This window comes from Castor canadensis, chromosome 6 (assembly GCF_047511655.1).
Source record: "Castor canadensis chromosome 6, mCasCan1.hap1v2, whole genome shotgun sequence".
Taxonomy (NCBI): domain Eukaryota; kingdom Metazoa; phylum Chordata; class Mammalia; order Rodentia; family Castoridae; genus Castor; species Castor canadensis.
Window position 1 is genome coordinate 37,567,230 of NC_133391.1, and position 21,972 is coordinate 37,589,201.

The window sequence follows — 21,972 nt, forward strand, 5'->3', positions numbered from 1 at the left end:
GAATAGGAATGGGCCTCTTCCAATCTCTTCCACAGATGAGGAGATGGAGGTGTAGAGGGTTAAGATGAACCCCTTAAAGGTTCTACACTTTGGAAGTGATGGAGTTGGGACTGTAGCCCAACCATGCTTCTAGAATCTGATCTATACCCAGTGTACTTCACTGTCTTCTAATCCAATTGTTAGTAGAGAGAGTGTGTGTGTGTGTGTGTATGTTTTGGAAAACCATGGCAGTCTTCCCTCCATGTCTTGGAGGGACTGGTTCCAAGGCTGCTGTGGATACCCAAACCTCAGAAACTCAGGTCTTTTATATAAAATGATATCTGCAAATATAGAGCCCTTGGATATAGCAGGGGGCTGATTGTAACTTGTGGTTTGATGATATGTGACAGGGTTGAGGAGCAAACCCAAGGTTTGAGCCTCTGCTTGGTCCCCCCTTCTCTAGTAGCAATTCTCAAAGTGTTTAGTCTCAAGATTCCTTTAAACCTTTAGACATTGCTAAGGACTCCAGAGAGATTTGTGTTCACTTGAGTTCTATCTCTTGATACCACATTACATATTAAAATTGAAAACTTAAGACATATTTAGTACTTCATTTAAAAATAATAAACCCATTCTGTCTAACATGGATAACATTTTTAATAAATATAACTGCAAATTCCAGAAGAAAAATAAATTGGAGAGAAAAACGCATTGTTTCACAGGCTTGCAATTCTTTTTGATGTCTGGCTTAAGAGAAGTGAACTGCAATCTCATCTCTACTTTTGCATTCAGTCCACTATTGTGAGATCATGCACCACAACTCCTGGGAAACTCATAATATTTTAGGAGAACGATATTTACTTTAGGGACTCCTGAAGGATCTTGGGGTTTCCTGGGCAAATCCTTTGAAAATGCTGAACTAGTGAATTCCTTTTTTGTTTTTGTTTTGACATTGTCTCACTGTGTAGCCCAAGCTGGCCTCAACTTTATAATCCTCTTGCCTCACTCTCCCCAGTGCTGAGATTATAGGCATGTATCACCATGCCTAGCTAACCCAGTAAATTCTTTACTTTTTCCTTTCTTGTTTTCCAGTCTGAAAGACTGGATTTTTCTGGGCTTTTTTTTTTGGGTGGAGGGAGTGGTATTTGTGTTCTTTGAAGCTACCTGCTGGTCTCTGAAGGCCCAGTTTATAATAATGGTGGTGGGGAGGTTTTTGAAACAACTTTGGGTGGGCTAGAAGTATTGTCACTATGGAAGGGGAGAAAGGGTTCATATCTACTTTCCCTTAAAGCAGGCAGTTGGGGAGAGGAGCTGAGGTTCTCTAAGTCAGCAGCCTCCTGTGACTGCGTAGGCTGTGAGAAGCCAGAAATATGAACTCAGGCCCCCAGCCTGGCTCCTGCTGGTCTGCTTACCCCAACTCACTGATTTTCTTGACTGTGCTTAATTCTCACAGGAAGAGGGTGCATGGAGACATTCTTTAGTGTATTAGTCAGCTTTCCATTTCTGTAACAAAACACTTGAGATACTCAACTTAAAAAGGGCTTGCAATTTCAGAGGTTTCAGCTCATAGTCACTTGGTCCCATCACTTTGGCCCTGTGGCAGACAGCACATGGTGGGAGTGTGTGGTGGAGGAGGCCTGTTCACCTCATGGCAGCATGGAAACAAAGACAGGGATAGGAAGGGGCAGGGTCCCAATATCCTTTTTCTGCACATACTACAAATGACTTAGCTTCTTCCCGCTAGGCCTTATTTCCTAAAGGTTCTACCACTTCCCAGTAACACTCCAGGCTGGGGCCAAAGCCTTCAATACATAAGCCCTTGGGGCACACTTGTCCAAACCACAGCACTAAGTCACGGATGGCCTGGGTGAAGTGAGCACAGACCTGCTCACCAAATCCTAAAGAAGATGGAGTAACCTGGGAAGAATGAGAAAGTTGCCTCTGAAAACTTCACTTAGGGAATAACACACAGAAGGGTTTGGGGGCATAGGCCCAGGCAGAGGATACAAACTCATTCAAGAGAGTTCAGTTAGAGTTGGAATCAGATGGGGATGGGTGGCTTTCCTACCTTCTGAGAGAAGCTGAGGTGCTAACCTACTAGGTCAACGTCCTAGTGGGGTAGTCTGTGGCAACCCTGGCTCTCGGTCTCAAGGTTTAGCTCTAATTACTGTATCTTGTTCTGCTTGAATGTATGCCATTGGGTCTTCTTGGTATACTTTCCCTCCTGCCCTGCACCTAAGTCCTACACAGCATTAAGGCCTGGTTCAGACTTTGCCTCATTTTAGGAAGCTTTTCCTGGCATCTCAGTTACAGGTTTCTTCCAGCTGTGATCTTTAGGGAAGAGATCCCTAAACTGGGACCAAGTCTTCAGCCTGCGTGTAAACAGTCTTATGGGATACCTGGTTCAGGTAGACTGAAAGCCCCTAAGGACAGGACTTACTTAAGGTTATGTTCATTACTGTTAAGCTTGATCCAGTATGTCCTGGTTACCTGGTACATGTGCCCTGCAAATATAGATGTCTTTGAAAAACTTGCAGGGAAATGGAGAATGGTTTTAGTGGAGGCACCCAGAGGACTGTGGGAGCTCCTAATCCAGCAGGAAGAAGGGGAGCTGGGGAACAAGGAAAGCCTGCTCGAAAAGGTGCCTGGAACTGAGGTGTGGTGAAGGGGTTGGTGGAGAAATGCCGGTGGGCAGAGGGGTGGACAGGTAGCTTTACAAGGTCTGGAACCCACTCTAGGTGCTTTCCATCACATTCCTTGTGCCTGGCACACTGCCTGGACACAGTAGGGTGGAACAAGCAGAACAAAACATGAGGCTATGTTCACAAAATTTCCACAAATTCGTGAGTGGGGAGGGGGAGAGTTGAGATGAGGGGATAGGCTGGGATCGGGTCATAGAAGGTCTGTCCTTCCTGCCTTCCTAATGAGCTAGAACTTTGCCCTTTAAGCCAGGGTGGGCTACAGGAAGATTTGCAGTTTATGTCTATCTGACATACTTCTAGAGACCTACAGGCCAGACAGTCAGTGCTTATAGAGTGCATGCTTTGGTCACCACTTAACAATGTCTAACAATGTCTCTGCCATGATTCTGAGAGCACAGATATCAACTCCATCTTGAATTTATTTTTGTGCCTGTCTCAGAGCCTGGCCTGGCCTGTAGGGGAATAGGGAAGCCTGGGAGGGGCAGCTAACTATGCCACTGCAGTACAACTGTGGGGTGAGGGCAGATCTGGCTACAGATGCTGGAAGATGTCTGGAAGTCCTGCCCAACACTCAGAATGTGGTCACTCTGGTGGACCAAGTTGAGGACAAGTCTGGAAGACTTGAGGTATAGACTTTCCTTTTGTTTCTGTTGAGGGAGAAGTCCTAGCCAGATTTCAAGCATGTGTGGTGGAGACCAAAGAAATTTTTCTAAGAAGGGAGATGGCTGTTTTCCTCAGACATGGCTCCCATCCTTCAGGAAAGTTGTCAGACAATACCCTTCTTGCTAAGGCTTTCTATAAACCATTGAATACCTCAAGGGGCCTCCTAGGAAATGTGCTGGAGTGCTGTTCCCAGTTTTCCTTTGAGCTGGATAAAGACTGATGTGGGCCAGCTGGAAATGGCCCAGGCTGGCCTCTGCTTTGCCATGGCTCTGTATAGGGAAGGTGCCTGTAGTCTGGCTCTTCTTTCTCCTGTGGATACTGTGTTGGCCCAGTGAGAATCTCTAGTTCCCAGGACCTGTGCCTGCAGGAGCTGGTCTTGTAGTGCTGGGACTGCTTCTTTGGTCCTGGAGAGGGTGACAATCCCTACTAAAACCCCATGGGATTCTGAATTATTGTTTGGGGAATAGGTAGGCAAGAACCTGAGCAGTTGGCTATCTCTGGACACCCTCAGCTGCCCTCTGAGTGTGCTGTGACATCACTTCCTAAATGGCATTTTGAAGAGGTGGGCAGTATGGTGGAACTGGAAAGAAGTAGACCGTGGCTCAACCTCCTTCCTTGAGCCTCAACTGGCCAGTGAGGATGGAGCCTGTTACACCTATCTACCACAAAGAAGAGAGGACCCTCCCCACTAGTTTGTCTTGGAGAACTCGGGAGCACCCAAGATACTAGAGAAGTGATAATGTTGCTGTGGTGACCGTTCATCTTCTACAGCCCAGGGAGATAGAAACAAAAAGGGACAAAGGTGTCCTGTCCTGCTGGGGACATACTTGCCATTATCTAAGATAAACTTAATGGTGGAGGGACAGTAGAAGGGACCTCTCTGGTGGCCAATAGATGGATGATGATGATGATACGAGAGATTTATTGGGATGAACTTTTTACATGCATGGTTCCATTCAGTCATTACTACAGGCTTCTCACCTAGGAACTGTGACCATTCTCCCCATTTTGCAGAGAAGAGAGAGCTGGGCAATGGACCCAAACTCACACAGCTGGCATATGGAAGTTGGAGCTGTGGAAGTCAAAGTGAGGTCCAGACAGGCCTGCCTGCCTCTGTCACTCTTCCTGGTCATTGTGTTTGGAAACCCGTTTCCCCTTTTGTCAAACTCTCAGAGTGGCCACTAGAAAGACGCATGTAACTTGAGACTTAAGTGGCCTCAGGACTCATGACAATAGCCTCTGTTCATTGATGGCCTTTTAGGTGCTAGGCACCATGGTGCACTGGGCATTTTCACAGCAACCCATGAGGTAGTATGAGGATTGCTATTCCCCTTTTCCACCAGGTGAGCTAATTAGCCTAAGACCCCATGGCAGTGACTGGTCATGGAGGTATGGATGTGATGGGTGGGAATTCAGAAAGCTGGGCCAGGGAGGGGTGCTGCTGTCTGTCAGCTGGACCCTGAGCCTCCTAGACTGAGGTCTGCTGTGTTCAGGCTGCAGCTGCTTGCCAGGCTCTGAAGGTGGACTCTGGGCTGGCCAGGCAAGTGCAGGACCCCAACACAGGGCTGCTGTGGGCAGAGCACTGATTTCCCCAGGACTACAGAATATCCTAGTTCAGCGTGCCTTGATTTTGAGGATAGTGAGCAGGGCAGGTCAGATTTCTGTTTGTCTGGGCTTCCCACGCTGCTACAAAACAGGAGGCCCATGCTCTGCTCCTCGCTCTTGATTTACCTTGGCTTGGTCTGGAGATCACTTGTACAGTTTGAGCAGATTGGGTTTCCTTCTCCCCAAAACTGGTAATTGACTTCCTTTTTAAAATTACTGTCCACTTTCCAAACAATGATTGGCTCTCGTTTGTGCTCCAGGGCTGAGCCTTTCCATTTAGTTAATCTTGTGCTTTTTGCTTTTTGTTTGGAGATTATTAAGTCCTTTCACCAACGGCAGGCTTCCAGTAGAACATGGGATACATATACATGAAAGAAGCTGTGGGATCCTCGTGCTTACAAGGCAGGTGCTCTACCACTTGAGCCACACCCTCAGCCAGGGATCATTTTATTGATAGCAATTTTATTGCATCAAATCTAAGATATCACTGGTTTGTTAATGTCATTTTTCTATGTAACATTAAGAAAGAAAAGGCCACTAATGAAACCCAGGGCCAGGTGCAGTGGTTCATGCCTGTACTTGCAGCTACTTGGGAGGCAAAGCTCGAAAGATCATAGTACAATGACAGCTTGAGCAAAAATTAGTGAGACCCCATCTCAACAAATAAGCTGGGTATGGTGGTACATGCCTGTCATTGCAGGTACACTGGAGGTATAAATGAGAGGATCGAGGTCCAGGCCAGCCTGGACAAAAGCATGAGACCCTGTTCAAAAAATAACCAAAACAAAGAGGACTGAAAGTGTGATTCCAGTGGTAGAGTGTCTGCCTAGCAAGCATGAGGCCCTGAGTTCAAAACCCAGTACCACCGAAAAAATAAAAATAAAAAAAAGAAGTATGACATTCACTGTAGGTGTACTTCAACTTCAGAGATGTTAAACTGTAAAAAAAATAGGCATTTGGAATCATTAAAACACAGACTGCAGAGATGTTTATAAGCAAAACATGTAGGAGTATTTACAGTAATGAATTAGCAGAAGAAATAAATGACAATTATTAGGTTGAGAGTATCAACAAAGGGTAAAGTCTAAGAATATCTCTTGCCGGGCACAGTGTGCCTGGAAAGATTCCTAGAATCCTAACAGGCTGTTGTTGGTGAGAACTGGTCCCATGGTCCTGGCAATCACCTGGAGAATGTTCCAGAAAATGTAACTGAACCCCATCCCCAGGCTTCAGACTTCATTCCCTGAAGGTGAGGCTCAGGAATCTGTACCACCTCCTTATTTATAGTGAAGCTCAAGGTCAGGGAGTAGAGGTGGCTAGGTCAGTGCAGAACACCTGTTGACCAGCATTACTGGACTTTGAAGCTGAATGGCTTAATTCCAGACCCAGTCCTCCCTCTCTCCCTCCACCCTTTTCTTCTTAGGTAGGACATGGCCGGCACAGCAGCTCGAGGGCCTCAAATTCTGCATTTCCAGTCTAGGATGTAACTTTAGCCCTGGTCTACCTCACATGCTATGTGTCAATATCTTTTCTCTGATAAAAGAACTGGTTTAAATGTAAAAACAATGAAAATAATAAAAAAAGGAAAAAAAGACAAAAAAAGAACTGATTGATTTTTACAAATATCACTAAGCCCCTGCTAGGGTGCCAGGTGTTGTCCTGGGTCTTGAGGGTCCTTCCTTGGTTTTCCTTCGTGCCACCCTCAGACAGTGAGTGAGTGCAGGGTTGTCATGCTGAGGCACTTTCTTCCCTTCTGTCCCCCCAGGCCCTGTGGGAGCAGTGCCAGCTACTGAAGAGTGCCTCAGTGTTCGCCCGCTGTCATCCTCTGGTGGATCCTGAGCCCTTTGTGGCCGTTTGTGAAATGACTTTGTGCACGTGTACTGAAGCGCTGGAGTGTGCATGCCCTGCTCTTCTAGAATATGCTCGGACCTGTGCCCAGGAGGGGATGGTGCTGTATGGTTGGACTGACCACAGCATGTGCCGTAAGTCATTGTCCCTCCTTTCCATGCTGGACACAGGGCCTGTCTGCCCTGGAGCAATGGCACCCAGGAAGCTTTGGAGCTGTGTCATGATGTGCACCCTCCCCACATAACAGTCAGCCCACAGAGTCACATATTCCCACATCCATTTCCCCAATGGCTCCTGTCCTCTGCCACTTGGTCCTATGAGCAGTCCCTTCCCTTAGAAGACTGCATTGAGGCCGAACAGGCCTCTCCAGGGCTCGTGTCCTGTCTGTGTCTCTGTTTCGTGCCATGTCCCCTTGCATCCCCTGACTTCCCTCAGGAAATCCATCCTTTGGACTTAACAAAATGTTTTCCACTTCTGACCGAAATCTCGGCAGTTGCTGAGATATGTCTTCACCGCCTGCCTGTCCCAATTAAGGAGAAGCAGGGCCTTGGGCAAGCTGCCCATCTGGTCATCCCTGAGAAACTGGAAAGCTTTCATTAAGTCTTCTCTTTTATTAACTCAGCCGGCACACACATCATTTGTCATTGCAACACCTATGCCTGTCATTTTGTAATCTCATCAGGCCCCTGGTCATTGTCACCATCCCTGGGTCACCTCATAAGAAGCTTCTACTCTCCCCAGACTGATCAAAAGTAGTGCAGGTGAACAAATGGTCAGCCATGATTACGCACATATGTGACTGATGGAAGCCAGGTGCTGGCAGATATTGACTCTGCACATGTGTGTTTCAGTGTGTGGCAAACATTTTGGAAATCAGAGTCTGTCCTTTGTGCTGTGGGGGTGTGAAAAGGTGGAGGTTAGCAGCTGGCTTCTTCTTTGTGTGGGGGGAGTGGCTATTTCCTTAGGGTGGAAGAGAAATTGGATAGACCTTGGAGAAAGGTCTCGGGCAGTTGTATGAGGAGAGCCAGTCCTTGCCCATGAGAAGCTGGGTCCAGAGGAGAGAACAGAGTGATCCTTAGGTGATAAAGCACCAAAAGTGGCCCTGCAGCAACGTATAAATAAATATAGGATGAGGGTCGCCATACAGGCAAAGTGGGTGTGAATAAACTGTGCCCTGTGCTGGGGAGGGAGTATTTGATTGGACCTATTTTGTCAGGAACAGGGGTTTTTGGAGGAATAAGAGTTGAGCAAACACCACTGGTCCCTTGCTGGTCTATGGATGCCATACCTTTTCAGTCTAGAGGGAATTGGTGTCACCTTAAGAAGGTTTTAGGTGAGACTAGATGACCAGAGGAAGGGGTGGTGGTCTCCAACACTCATGATAGTTCTTATCTAGGGCCTCACAAGTGGGAGATGCTCCTTCAGGGAAGGTTGGTCTCGGGGACACCTGGGCCATTGGGGCAGAGATGGCCCCTGGAGCCCTGAAGACAGAGCAAGCAGTCAGAGGGGCAAAGGAACCTGTGATTGATTACAGCATGGCTTGGAAGATGCTGTGCAGGTGGGAACTGCTCTGGGGAGACTCCTTTGATCTCTCTTTCAGGCCCAGCATGCCCTGCTGGCATGGAGTATAAGGAGTGTGTGTCTCCTTGCACCAGAACCTGCCAGAGCCTGCCTATCAATGAAATGTGTCAGGAGCAATGTGTGGATGGCTGCAGCTGCCCTGGTAATAAACTTCCCACTTTATTTACAAATCGAAGACCTGGCCAGTGCCCTTGGTTTTGGAAAAGGAATGAAGGCCACTTGTGTTTTTTCCTCATTGCTGAAATCAGAGGCCTTTTATTTAGTTTTTAGAAGTCTTTGTAAGAGGGATCAGGATTGAGCTGGTCTTTATTTTTAATTTATGTTTTCCTGTTGTACCGTATCCATGAAAGCACTGTGTCTTGAGAACTAAGATGGTCTGGATCCCAACACTGACTTTGTTCACAGACCTTGTGGCCCTATCTGAGCTACAGTTTGTTTTCTCAGCTAAGGGTCAGGACACCAGTCTGGCAGAAAGGTCTTGTAAAATGTGTCCTGTGTTTGTCATGTGAGCGCAGATGAAAAAGGGCTTTGCTTTAGAAAGTTTATCTTGGGGAGCTCTGTCACGAGCTGTGTTTAATTATGGGGAGTGAGTCCTGTGTTTCTACTCATTGCTTTTTCTACTGGAAGACAGTGAACAAAACTCTTGACTCCATTTCTTCATCTGGCCCATTGCATCACACAACAAGTTCTTTGAGCTTCCTGGAAGAAGCAGGAAGCCTGTGATAGCCCATGGGAATTCTGTAGTTGAGAGATGAAGAATGATGATGATGGTGAGATCTTTGCATTGATGCCCTTGTACCCAGAGGGACAGCTCCTTGATGAAGGCCGTTGTGTGCAGAGTGCCGACTGCTCCTGCGTGCATTCTGGGAAGCGGTACCCTCCAGGAGCCTCCATCTCTCAGGACTGCAACACCTGGTAACTGGGGCTGTCCAGGGGGCTTTGGGAGGGTGAAGCTGGGGCAGGAGAGAGAGAGAGCAGCAGGTAAGCCAGGTGCTGGCCTGGGCTGAGATAGGGGATTGGGGGACAGGTGTGGAAGGCAATGATAATGCAAGGATTACATTACAGATATGCATAGAGGTTGGGAGAGGTCCCCTGTGCCTGTCCTCTGTGCATCAGGGAAACCAAATCTTCAATCCCTTCCCCTGCTTGGCAGTCCCATGTGCTTCCTTTCAACATCTCCCTGTGACTTCCACTTGCTGTACGTGAAGGAGTTCTTAGTATTGAGCAGGGACGTTAGATACCCTAGCTTTTCTCTCTTTGTTTTCCCTGTCAGTTTCTTCTCCTTGGCAACATCTCCAAGGTCCCTTTGTGACTAAATCCTTGTCTTGTATGACTTTAACTTCCTAAAGATTTTGTAGCATATTCCCCCTTCTTCTCCCAAATCCTTCGCAAGGGGGCTGTGATTTCCGTGGTGAGCTCTATTTCACTTGTGTGCCTTTACCTTTGCAGAACTACCAGTGACCTATACTTCCTTCCCCAACAGCATTTGCAGGAACAGTCTGTGGATCTGCAGCAATGAAGAGTGCCCAGGTAGGCCACTGCTTGCACTCTCCCTTCCTTCCTTCCATGGGCAGGGGAACCAACATCAAAGCAGGGAGGAGCTGGCCTCTCTGCAACCACCTGACCACAGTTCTGGTTTCAGATACCAGCAGTACTATGCCTGCCCCACTAACTTGGGGGCCTGAGGAGGAAAGAGAAAGGGAGAGAAGGGAGACCAGCCTCAACTGAAAGGGGAGAAAGCACAGGAGGTGGCTGGGCTAAGGTGTTGTTGCTCTTTCCATCATCTGTTTGCTCTGAGGATTAAGGCTGATGAGTTGTGAGACCTATAAGGTCATGAGAGACTAAACAAAGGAGACACAAATTCTTTGGAAAATTAAGAAGATGGTGCTAATAACTCATTAGGCTTGAAGTGAGAGCTTTAATGGAACTGTCTGTAATGCTTGATATGCAGACCAAGGGTGGTCCAAGAGCTAGGAGAACCAGGCCACAAAATGATTCCCTCCTTCCTGAAAAAATTTTCTTCGGGAAAATTATTTTGTAATCTCTATCCTTGGCTTTTTCCTCTGTTAGGCCCCAACTCTATTTACTGCAAGCCTTGCCCATTCAAAGCTCCCTTCTGTCTCACCCTCTAATAACCCTAGACCTTCCCCTTCATATTTACCCTTATGATTTTTTTTTTTGATATGCTGGGCACTGTGCTAAGTGCTTTGCATGTGTTACCTTATTGTTATAAACTTGGGGAAGGCACAATCTTTTCTCATCTTACAAAAGAGGAAACAGACTCAGAAAGATTTCTGAGAGGATTCTGTCTTGCCCAGACTCACACAGAACCAGGATGCAAATTTACAACTGCCTGACTTATACTGATGCCCTTCCCTTTTCTGGTTCTAGACCATGGTGAGCCAAGAGTGGCTAGGCTTTGATATCTAGGATCATATCAGAAATCTGTGCAGATTACAGGCTTTAAGGTCATTCAGGACCTGGTCCAGTGCCCCTCTCCCCCAACATTGAGAAAATTCTGGAATTTGATGGGAGATGGACAATAAGGGTAATTTAGCTCAGGGATGGCCAACAAGTCAGGCTGTCTTTCCTTAATCCCTGAAGAAAACAGGAAAGACAAAAGATTGCTCCTGAAAGTGATATCTGTATTCCATTTAACACAGCCACACCTCTTGAAAGGAGCCCTTTGAAAACCATATGAAGGGGCAAACTTGGTGGTATCTGTCTGTGATTCCAACTTCTGTGGAGGTTATAGGTAGGAGGATCTCTGTTTGAGGATAGCCCTGGGCAAAAAGTGAGAGGACCTAGCTAAAAAGTAACTAAAGCAGAAGAGGGCTGGGGGCATAGCTTAGGTGGTACAGTGCCTGCCTACCAAGTATAAGGCTCTGAGTTCCAACCCTTGTACCACCAGAATCAACCAATCAACCAACCAGCTAACCAACCAACCAAACACAAAAGGCCATATGAAGTTGCTATAGTTAGCCTAGGAAAAACCGCTAATATCTAAATAATGAACATTGCATAAGATCTGTGGGCCCCAGTAGCTGGAATCAGGCTTTTAGCTTATGTTTTGAAACTGACTACCAGCTTAGGAGGTCTTAATACTGGTTATTCCAGAGAGGGTCATCCAGCATCTTTCCATCCATCCATTCATCCAACCACCATTGGAGCACCCACTGTGTCCATGATGGCTTTTGCTGAAAATCTAGAAGAGAGATTTGCAAAGGATGCAAGACATTTTCTCCATGCTTTGATGGAACAGGTAGCCAGTGCCAACTGTGTCTACTGAGTAGTTTGATTTTTGCCAACGAAGCCACTGAACTCTTCTCTCATTCAAAGCCCCACTCTGACCCTCATTCTCTAGTTCTGGAGTTTAGTTGATTAATCCCTCCCTGTTCATTTCCACCCATGGCTCCCAGGTTTAACTCTATACCTTGGCATGATTCTGCTGGCAATGTGGATATTTATCTCCCAGGGTGTGATTGCAGGAAGAGCTTCTGATGGAAAGAGCAGACATGAAAGTTCTAGTAAAGCAAAAAGCAGGCCAGGGCTTCCTGATGCCCTGAAGGAGCTGGTATTGTAAATAGAGAACTCGTTTCTGGTTCTCTGGAATAAGATGAGAGTGTCATCAATTACTGTGCAAAAAATTATCCCCAAATTTAGTAGCTTAAAACAAGCAACAATTATCTCATAGTTTCTGTACACCAGGAATCTGGGTGTAGCTTAGCAGAGTGCCTCTGGACTGAGGTCTCTCAGGAAATTGCAGTTAAGAAACTATTGCCTGGGACTGTGGTCTTGTGTGAAGGCTTGACTCGGGGTGAGTGGGAGTCACTTTAAAGCTCATTCATTCACTCATTAGCAGGTATCTTTAGTACTTTTTATGCTGTGCGGCAGACTGGGTAATTTATAATGAACAGAAATTTATTCGCCTCGTGATTCTGGAGGCTGGGAGTCCAAGACCACGGCTCAGCATCTAGCACGAGTCCTTGTGCTGCTTCATTCCACCGAGGAAAGCGAGAGTGAGAGAACGAGAGGGGCCAAGCTTGCTTTTATAACAACCTACTCTTGTGCTAATGACCTCAGTCCATTCCGTAGGACAGAATTCTCATGACCTAATCACCTGTTAGGCCCAACCTCCCCACACTGCTGCATTGTGGATTGTTTCCAACACATAAACTTTGGGAACATATTCAAACCAGCAGGCATTGCACCCTCACTAGTGGACCTCTCCCTGGGGCTGCCTCATGACATGACAGCTGGCTTCCTTGGAGTGAGTGATTTCAGAGTAAAAGAGACTAGCCAAGATAAGAGCCCTAGTTATTGAAAAATCTAATCTCAGATGCGACATCCATTATTTCTATTCTATTATATTCACTAAAAAACAAGTCAACTTATCCAGTCTAGATGCAAGGAGAGAGAAGTCACATAAAGACATGCACACAGGAGGCACAGGAGGTGGGGGTCATAAGCGTCACCTTCAAGGCTGCATTGCATGGAGTGCTGGGTGTGGGTAGTGGGAGGGGAGGAAAGTGCTAGAGAGAAAGCAGTAGTCTGTGGGGAGGAGCTAGGGCTTCCTGTGACTTCCACCTACACCTCCACTTCTCCCTGGCACACCTCTGCTTATGGGTTAGGACTTAGGGCAGCTGTAGGCAAAGCTGTGGCACATTAGTCAGCTTTACGTCACTGTAACAAAATACCTGACACAGGCCACTTGTGAATAAAGACAGATTTATTTTGACTCACAGTTCTGGAGGATCAAGTCCAAGATCTGGCAGCCCCATTTGTCTGGGACTCTGGTGAAGGCTGCACATCATGGTGGGAGCGTGTGTTTGAGCAAGGGGTCACATCTGGAGCCAGGACCAGGGGGAGAGAGAGAGAGAGAGAGAGAGAGAGAGAGAGAGAGAGAGAAAGAGAGAGAGAGAGAGAGAAAGAAAGACTGAGAGGATGTGGGATCTACAATGCCTTTTGAGGGCATCCCCGCAGTGACTAAGGACCCCTGCTAGCCCCTACCTACCTCTTAAAGTTTCCAATGGCTCCCCATAGCACTGCCCTGGGGAACCAACCTTTAATACATGGGTCTTTTCTAAACTATAGCATGCATCTTCCCTATAGCCTAAAGGCTTCCCTTTCTGTAACCTGGAACCATTCCTCTTCCTCTGCAAAACAACTGCTTAAATGAGTTCCCACCCAACTGTAAAACTTTGGTTAGTGATAATGTGGACAGAGCATGGCTGTTACTAGGGACTAGTCCTCAAATGAATAAAGCCCTTGTTATAGGATTTCAAGCTCATGGTGGAGTAGTGTGGAAGATAGTTTTTTAGAGCAAGATTGGGGGGTGACCATGGGATTTGTACCTCAAATTCTATGAGGATATAAAGGTGGCCTAGAATGGGGGCTGGACTCAGCCAACTTGGTTGGAATTCTAGTTCTTTCCCTCACTAGCTGGCAAGCAACTAGTTACAGTTTCTGAATCTGTAAAATGGGTGATAATTGCACTTTCATCCCCTGGTTGTCGTGAGGCTGTTATTACCTGACACACAGCAAGTGCTCCATCAACGTGAGCCTTTGTCATGTTCCCGGAGCACACAGCAGCAGTTTCATGATGCAGGGTCAGAAGACTGAGGCCCAGGGCAGGCCCAAAGGAACTGGCATGGGGAGGGGGTTGGGGAAGGTGTGGCAGGGAACAGTGGGCCAAATGGGTAAGATGGGTCTTCCCAGGGAGGGGAGGACTTAAATGTAATCCATTACTCAGTTGATTCAGGATAACTTGATGGGTTCTGACCCAGCCCTGTAATTCCTTGGGGCTCAAAGTCAGTCTGTTTGAAGTCTTCAGAATGTAAGATGTCCTGAACATCCCTGACTAACAGAGACCACCATGAGTAAACCAGGGGGGTGCCATTCCTACAGGAGGGCGTGTTCTGAGGTGTCTAGGCTCATCTGGGAGTTCTGACTTCCTGAGTCTCTGCAGTCACATCAGGGCCCCTTGTGCCAGGCCAGTGTGTCACGTTTCATAGCAGGACTCTCTTCTCTCTAGGCTTTATGTTGTCCCTGTGCTCACTGGCAGGTGCTTACATGTGCCCAGGATCAGAGTGACAACAGGCTTGGTCATAAAGACTCGGGCTTCTGAGAAATTGCAGGAGCCAACCCATGAGGCAGTGTAGAGTGGCGTCAAGTGCTTTGGTCTGAAGCTGGACAGACTACCTGTGCTCAAGTCACTGTGTGACCACTTTGGGACTTTGGGCCAGGTTAACTTCTCTGTAAACTGGGGATGAAAACAACCACCTCATAGGAACAACCAATGAGATGACTCCCACATGCTGAGGGGTGCACCTTGCACATCTGCCTATGAGTCAGAGACAGGCTTGGTGAAGTCTGAATTGTGTTGCTGAAGGCTTGTGGGGTGATGTTTCTGCAGAGAAGGCTGAGGGAAAAGAGGGAGAACTGATAACCCCCCTGCCACAGACCAAAGGGTTTGTTTAGAGGACGAGCTATGCACCCTTCCGATTTCCTTTCCCTCGCTCCCTCCCTCCCTCCTTTTTCTTCTTTCTCTTTTTATATTTTTCTTCTCTTCTCCCTTCTTTCTTTCTCTTTTTATATTTTTCCTCTCTTCTCCCTTCTTTTTCTCTTTCTCTTTCTCTCCCCCTCCCTTCCTCCCTTTTTAAAAAGGTGTTTTTATTGAGACAGGGTTCTCTATGTTTAAGTCCAGGCTGGACTTAAACTCACCATCCTCCTGCTTCTGCTTCCTGGGATTATATTGTGTGTCACCACATCTAGCTTGTTTTCCTTCCTTCCTTCCTTCCTTTCTCTCTTTCTTTGTTTCTCTCTCTCTCTCTCTCTCTCTCTCTTTCTCTCTCTCTCTCTTTCTTTCCCTTCCTTCCTTCCTTCTTTCCTTCTTTCTTCTCTCTCTTTGGAATATCTATTAATACAAGAGTGGAACTGTTTCTTTAACTTCTGGATGTTCTACCATGCTATTTTAAGAATTACTTGCCTTCCATTTATTCTCCAAATTTTTATTACCCACTTTGTTGTCTGGTGGTGGCTGGTGGCTGTTTGTCGGGGGCTGCCTAGGCATCCTATTCTGGGCAGAGGAGAGTGAGTCTGGCCATGTGGCCCGTTGTTCGTGCGGATGTCCCTGCTCCCATGGCCAATTGCTACCTGGCAGAACACCCACTCGTTTCCCTGGGCTTCCTGTGTTTGCAGCTCTGTCCTTCAATTGTAGCAAGGAGATAAGCTACATATAATATTTAGACTTGTGATTCCTGAGCAACAAATCAGTGGGGTCAGAGCAGGAAACCAGATCAGAGGATTAGATTCTAGCCTTGAAGGTTTTGCTTTCGAATATTTTCATGTTTCTCATTGACCCCTCTTTTCCTGGGCATTGTCAAAGATAATGGAAATCCAGTTTCTTAGTCAGATAAGAGTGCTCTTGAGAAAACAGAGAGGCTGGGGAAAGAATTCCCACCCATTTCACCACAGCAGGGTTAGGACCTTTGACACAAATGACCAGATGTACTGTTTGTGCAATGATGGTGGTTTCTGAAAAATAGTCATTTAGAAAGGCTTTCCTGTGACATTGCTGGATTTGGAATTCCAGGATATTCACAGTGAGCTGGGGTGACTTTTGACTATCTTCTTACCTGTTCTGTTCTGATTTCTATGAATAGTCACCTGTGTTCTTGCCCTTTTGGGGGACAGTGGAGTGGGGAGGTGATGGGAATGATCTGGGGCATCCCTAATTTCTCTAATTTCATCTGGGCTGGATGTGTCCTCCTGGCCCTGCCATCCTGGAAGGGATCAGTGGCCCTGGGTGCCTTTAAATGCATGTGGAAGGCAGAACCACACTCAGGTACAAAACTGTGAGTCTAGCTTGGCCCTGACTGGCCTGTCAGTGAAAACACAGGCACGAGGCAGCTGCCCTGTAGTCCTTTGGGGCAGCAGGAATCTCCCTGTGACTGTTAGGGACCTGGTTGTGTGATAGTGCCTAGCATTACTTCTGGAGATGGGCCCAAGTGGAACCCTCTTGGGTGGAATTTCAGGGTAAGGGTGGGCTCAGGCCATGGAAAGCACAGCCTCTGCTGTTTGGGAGTCGTGTGGGAAGGAGGCTTTTGTGGGACAAAATACCCCCTCTATGGAGGTGGTATTTGCAGAGATGAGGACAGATGGAGGAAATGCATAGAGGAAGGCTGACAAGAAATAATGCCCATTTTAGTTTCAATGGGTCCTTTGTGGGAACATGGGGTTGTCTCCAAGCCAGGGCAGAAACATTGGCAGTTTCCCACCCCCAGACACCCTGCAGGACATGAGGGGCCTGGGGTGAGTACGGGATAGGAGGAGTGTGTGAAGGGCCCAGAATTGGAGGGTGATGAGGAGAGTCCCAGGCCCCACCCACGGATGTGACAGCCTGGGCTGAGGAGCGGGTCTTATGGAGGGTGGAGGGCAGTGGTGAGATCATGGGCAGATGGCCTCCTGGCCCCTCATTTGTTCCGAATGAAGTCACAGCATGAATTTGCCTTTGAGGAGGCCTTAGAGTTCCCCCCACCCCAACTCCCTGATGAGCTGAGGATGGAGACCCAGTCTGGCTCTGCTGGGCTCTGACATGGGCTGGCTCCTTCCCCTCCCCCTGCCTCTGGCTGCCCACTCTGCCCATTTGTCATCAGGGACTCTTTGGGGCAGAGCTGTGTCCCTGAGCCCCTCCACATGCCAGGTCAGAGAGAGCCGTGCTGCCGGCCAGCTCCCCCAACCTCCCACAGCCAGGTCCTGTGAGGCTTGCAGGCTGCCACCTGCTGCTGCTGTGGCACTGACCAGAATGCATGGCAGTGGGCTGTGGGAAGGAGTGAGGGCAGCAGGAATCGAGAGTCAGGAGCTGTGGGTTCTGGCCAGAGCTCTGCCACTGGGCACAGCTATGTCACCTCTATGAATAGCCCTATCTACAAAAGGAGGTTTTGACTGAATGACCAGTTCTGACATATTCTTGTTTGGGGAGAGGGAACTGACTTAGAATTCTCTTTTACAACTCAGTTTAGACTGGCTTGGGGAAAAGACCCTTCAGGGTCCTGCTTGTATATCATGCTACTGTGCCACCTCAGGAGGTGTCTTCTCACCCTCTTCCTCTGGTCCGTCCAGGGGAGTGTCTCGTCACAGGCCAATCCCACTTCAAGAGCTTTGACAACAGACACTTCACCTTTAGTGGGATCTGCCAGTACCTGCTGGCCCGGGACTGCCAGGACCATTCCTTCTCCATTGTTATAGAGACTGTGCAGGTGAGCTTGGCCAGGCCAGTCTGTCAGGAGGCACCAAGAGGGTGAGAGGGCAGCGGGTGGGTGGCATGAGCTCCTGCCTCTGTGCAGGAGGGCATTCTTCCTTCAGCCTTCAGTGGCCTCATTCATGGAAAGCCTCTTCCTTTTCTCCTTAGCTGTCTGGAGAAGGCACCTGCTCTACCCATACCCACTCAGGGCTGCTCAGTCACCCACTCCCCCCAGCAAAGCCCCCCTCAAGTGTAGTCTGCAGCCCCTATAGCTAACTTCTGCTTTTGGAGCTAGGGACAAGCAGGGCCCACCTTCTTTTCTGAGCTCCATGGCACATGTGTACACTCTTCCCTAGGAACACAGCAAAGATGAGGACAGGTAAGAGTTCTGGAATTTTCCCTAAGGATGGGAATCCCCAATTCTCTTAGGTCAGTAGGCCAAAAGATTTAGAAGAACCAGGGGCCTAGAGTTCCTTGTAAAAGACCAGGCCAGATGGGAAAGGGTGTGGATGAAGGCTGGGTCTAGAACCTTCTTGTGTTCTGGGGGCCCCATTCCCACAGTGTATTCCATGAAATGGAGGTATGCCATGTGAGAAGGCCCAGGCTCTCTAGGGTTGTGACTTTCCCTAGTTAAATGGGTCCTGAGTTGAGTGCTGGACTGGCAGGGGCTATGGTAAGGTCATCCTGCATTCCTTCTTGGCAGTGTGCTGATGACCCTGACGCTGTCTGTACCCGCTCTGTCACTGTGCGACTGTCCACCCTGCACAACAGCCTGGTGAAGCTGAAGCATGGGGGAGGAGTTGCCATGGATGGCCAGGACATTCAGGTCCCCCTTCTGCAAGGTGGGCTCACTTCTTCACTATGCCCTGGCTGGGCTGGCATCCCTTTCACTGCTCCTTCTCAGCATCATCACTACCTGCTGAGGGCCACCTGCCTCCTCCCTGGGAATGTGATGGAGGATTATCTTAGGAGGGTGGAGAGTATGCTGGGCATGCATTCCTGTAAAAAATGGAAGGTTTCCCACAATGGGAGCTGACCCACAGAGAGGTCAGAGGTGGCTGCTGATGGGTCAGACCAAAAGATGCCACCTGAGACTAGTCCATAGAACCCTCTACCCATGGAGCAAACCTCCCTGTCCACAGTCTTCCCCCAGGCCACACTACGGCTTCAAAGCAAAACTGCTTTTGCATAGCACAGCTACCAAACTTATAGCCCTTATAAGTGGCTCTCAGACCCCTTCTTCTCCATGACTCCTGGCCACTGAACGGCTCACAGTTCTAGCTTTGCATGCAGTGATGAACTTGGCTTGTGAGTATACGGTGTATCTATGTGTGTTTGTGTCTTGCCATAAGCTCATACGTTTCTCTAGGGCAAGTTGTGTGCTCCTATCTGGTGTCCACCTTCCCACAGCAGTGAGCACTACTGTATTCACCTTTGCATACAGCATCATTCACCCACTTGGACTGAGTTAACCAGCCTGGGAGCCAGTACAAGCCCAGGCATGCTCAGGCATCCTGGTTTAATGGTAGACAAATCCCTCAGCTCCAGGCACCAGCCTAAAGTTAAGGATGAGGGTGCTTCTGCCCCCATCTTGTGGCAGGGAGGGAAACGACAGGCTACAGTTACCCTGTACAGAAGCTTGTTCTTGGGGAACTCTTTGCTTCTGTTCACCCTGATCACCCTTCCTCCTAAGACCCTCTCCTTAATTCTCCTGGCCACCCATCTGCCTCTGACTCCTTGCTTGTCATCGCTATGGCACTTTTTTTGAGACATCCAATCTCCCTGTACAATACATCTGCTTGCCATACCCTGCCCTCTCCCCACCTCAGTCTACATCTTGTCCTTTTGGCTTCCAGGTGACCTTCGCATCCAGCACACAGTGATGGCCTCTGTGCGCCTCAGCTATGGGGAGGACCTGCAGCTGGACTGGGATGGCCGCGGGAGGCTGTTGGTGAAGGTAGGTCCCTTTCCGAGCCACTGCCTCCCTGGAGCCCAACCCTTACAAAGTCCCCCTTGTGCTCTGGGCAGAATGGCTTTGTGTGGTGGGAGAAGAATTCCTTTCTTCTCAGGCCCTACACCTCCAGAGCAAGGAACAGGCTTCTCTTGTTTGTGAGTAGCTGATGTTTGTTTTCTAGGCACCCCTTGTTGGCCCTTGGGGTTCTCCCTTATGGGGATCGGGTATCTGGTTGACCCAAACTTGAGCATTGGGGCCATTGTGCCAGATTTACTGACCAATCTTCTGTCTGCAACAAGGCTTGGGGGCAGAGGGTATCTCCCTGGGAGCCTACTGTGGGAAGCAAGGAAGGAAAGAACCAGATTGGAACACACAGCCCAGACCCTGTGTCTGCACCCTGTGGGAAGAAAGCCATCCCCAGCCCCATCTGTGAAAGGTTACCCAGGGACCTGCCACATTTCTCACCAAGTCACTGGGCCTCTGCATCTGTGGGTCACATTTGACTGGGCTTCCATATACATTGTTTGCCTTGCAAAGTCCCTGGCAGGTATCACTACTGCTATTTCCTTAGAGAGACAAGCAAGGTATAGGAAGTTGAGAGACACCAGCATTCCACACCCAGTCATGGCAGAGTAAGGACTAGTCCTCTGGCCAGTGTCTTCACATTAGAACTGTGCTTCACTGTTTGGTCTTGGGATGTTGCTGGACTCTTAAAATTATTGAGTAGGGGCTGGCAGAGTGACTCAAGGGGTAGAATTCCTTCCTAGCAGTGCAAGGCCCTGAGTTCAACCCCCAGTATTGCCAAAATTATTGAATAGGACAAGCACAGTGGCTCACACCTGCAATCCTAGCTACTTGGGAAGCAGAGATAGGGAGGATCACAGTTTGAAGCCAACTCTGGGCAAAAAGTTAGTGAGACCACATCTGAACAAACAAGTTGAACATGGTGGTATCCCAGTTACTGTGATCCCAGTTACACGGGTGACACAGGTAGGAGGATTGTGGTCCAAGGCAAAAATGCAAGGCCTTATATGAAAAATAACTAAAGAAAAAAAACAGACTGGGAGCATGCCTCAAGTCATGTTTGCCTAGCCAGCATGAAGTCCGAGTTCACACCCCAGTACTGACAAAAAATTATTATTGATCCCAAGATCTTTATGAGGTTATATCCAATGATGTTCCCAGGTTAAAATTTTAATCAGAGACATTTAAAACATGTATTTATTAACTCATTTAGAAACACAATACTAAACCTACTACATGTAGGTTTATATTATTACATAAACAATACACTTTTCTTGAAAAATAAAATTAGACAGGAGCCAGGAGACAAAGCTAAGTAGAGAAGGGTACCACTGCTGCACGTTTCTGCAAATTTCTTTAACGAATGGCTTAATAGAAGACAGCTGGAGTTCCCTATCTACTTCTGCAATCAATCTTTTGCAATATTGTGTGTCATGTAGCCTCTGGAAAATTCCACTGTGTACTTGTAAGAGACCGAGAAGGGAAAAGGTAATAATGACTTCATATTATTATGAAAATAATCTCAGTCTTGAAAGTCCCTTAAAAGGGCTTCAGGGACCTCTCTGGGTACCAAGACCACACTTTGAGAACCGCTGCAATAAGTCATGCGTCTAGGATCTTTGGAGAGCCCCCGTCTGCATCCTGGGGTCCCTGTTACCCAGGGTCCTTAGTATAATCCTGTGACAGATATGGAAATTCCTATGAGATTCTGCTTCCCCATTCTCATGTGATCAGGTTCATTCTTTTATTTTAGAGCCCCTAAGAGAGTTTCAAACTAATTCCTTTCTTCTTTTTCTTTTATAAAATAATAAAGCCAGGACTATAGAGCAGGAAGGGCTGGGAAATTCTCTTGCCCCCTCTCTATGTTCAGTTGGAAATAAAGACCCAGCATTTCTGGAGCCAGAGTATCTTGCCTGGGTCTCTGGGCATTTGGTTACAAGATCTCGGATCTCCTGGTCCCTGTCAAATCTCACCTCCTGCACCTCAAGCATCCAGAGAGGGATCCACCTTCCCAGCTACCTCCACATAGCAGAGTGTATACTCTGCAGGCTCAGGACTTCTCATCTTCTCGTCGTGGGCAGCTGCCCGCCTTGTCCTCTGAGGAAAGATCTAGACTCCTTTCTGTGGGAATGGGGATGGAGGGTTCTCTGAGGGGTGGGTTTTGCTAAGAAGTTGAGAATTCAGACAAGATTCAGGAGATGGTGTGAGGGCTGTTCTATGGTTTTGGTTTGAAGGGGGAGTCTGTGGTGGGCAGCGTGGGGAGCGTGAGGGCTAGTTCCTGGTGCTTGGGAACAGTCACTGATGGATGACAGGCTGCCAGGGACCCTCTGGTCTCCTTTCCACCTGTGTGGTACATTTACCCAGTTGCCATG

At 48.0% G+C, this 21,972-nt stretch overlaps 1 protein-coding gene across 1 annotated transcript in view; it reads left to right on the forward strand.

Annotated features, from left to right (window-relative positions):
- Positions 1-21,972, forward strand: part of Vwf (von Willebrand factor) — a 152,075-nt gene that overhangs the window by 27,655 nt on the left and 102,448 nt on the right. The window contains exons 7-13 of the mRNA XM_020158236.2: positions 6,715-6,931; positions 8,398-8,520; positions 9,182-9,293; positions 9,862-9,908; positions 17,502-17,638; positions 18,326-18,464; positions 19,479-19,579. Of these exons, the coding sequence (XP_020013825.1) occupies positions 6,715-6,931; positions 8,398-8,520; positions 9,182-9,293; positions 9,862-9,908; positions 17,502-17,638; positions 18,326-18,464; positions 19,479-19,579 (876 nt within the window). The remainder of the gene's footprint in view (positions 1-6,714; positions 6,932-8,397; positions 8,521-9,181; positions 9,294-9,861; positions 9,909-17,501; positions 17,639-18,325; positions 18,465-19,478; positions 19,580-21,972) is intronic.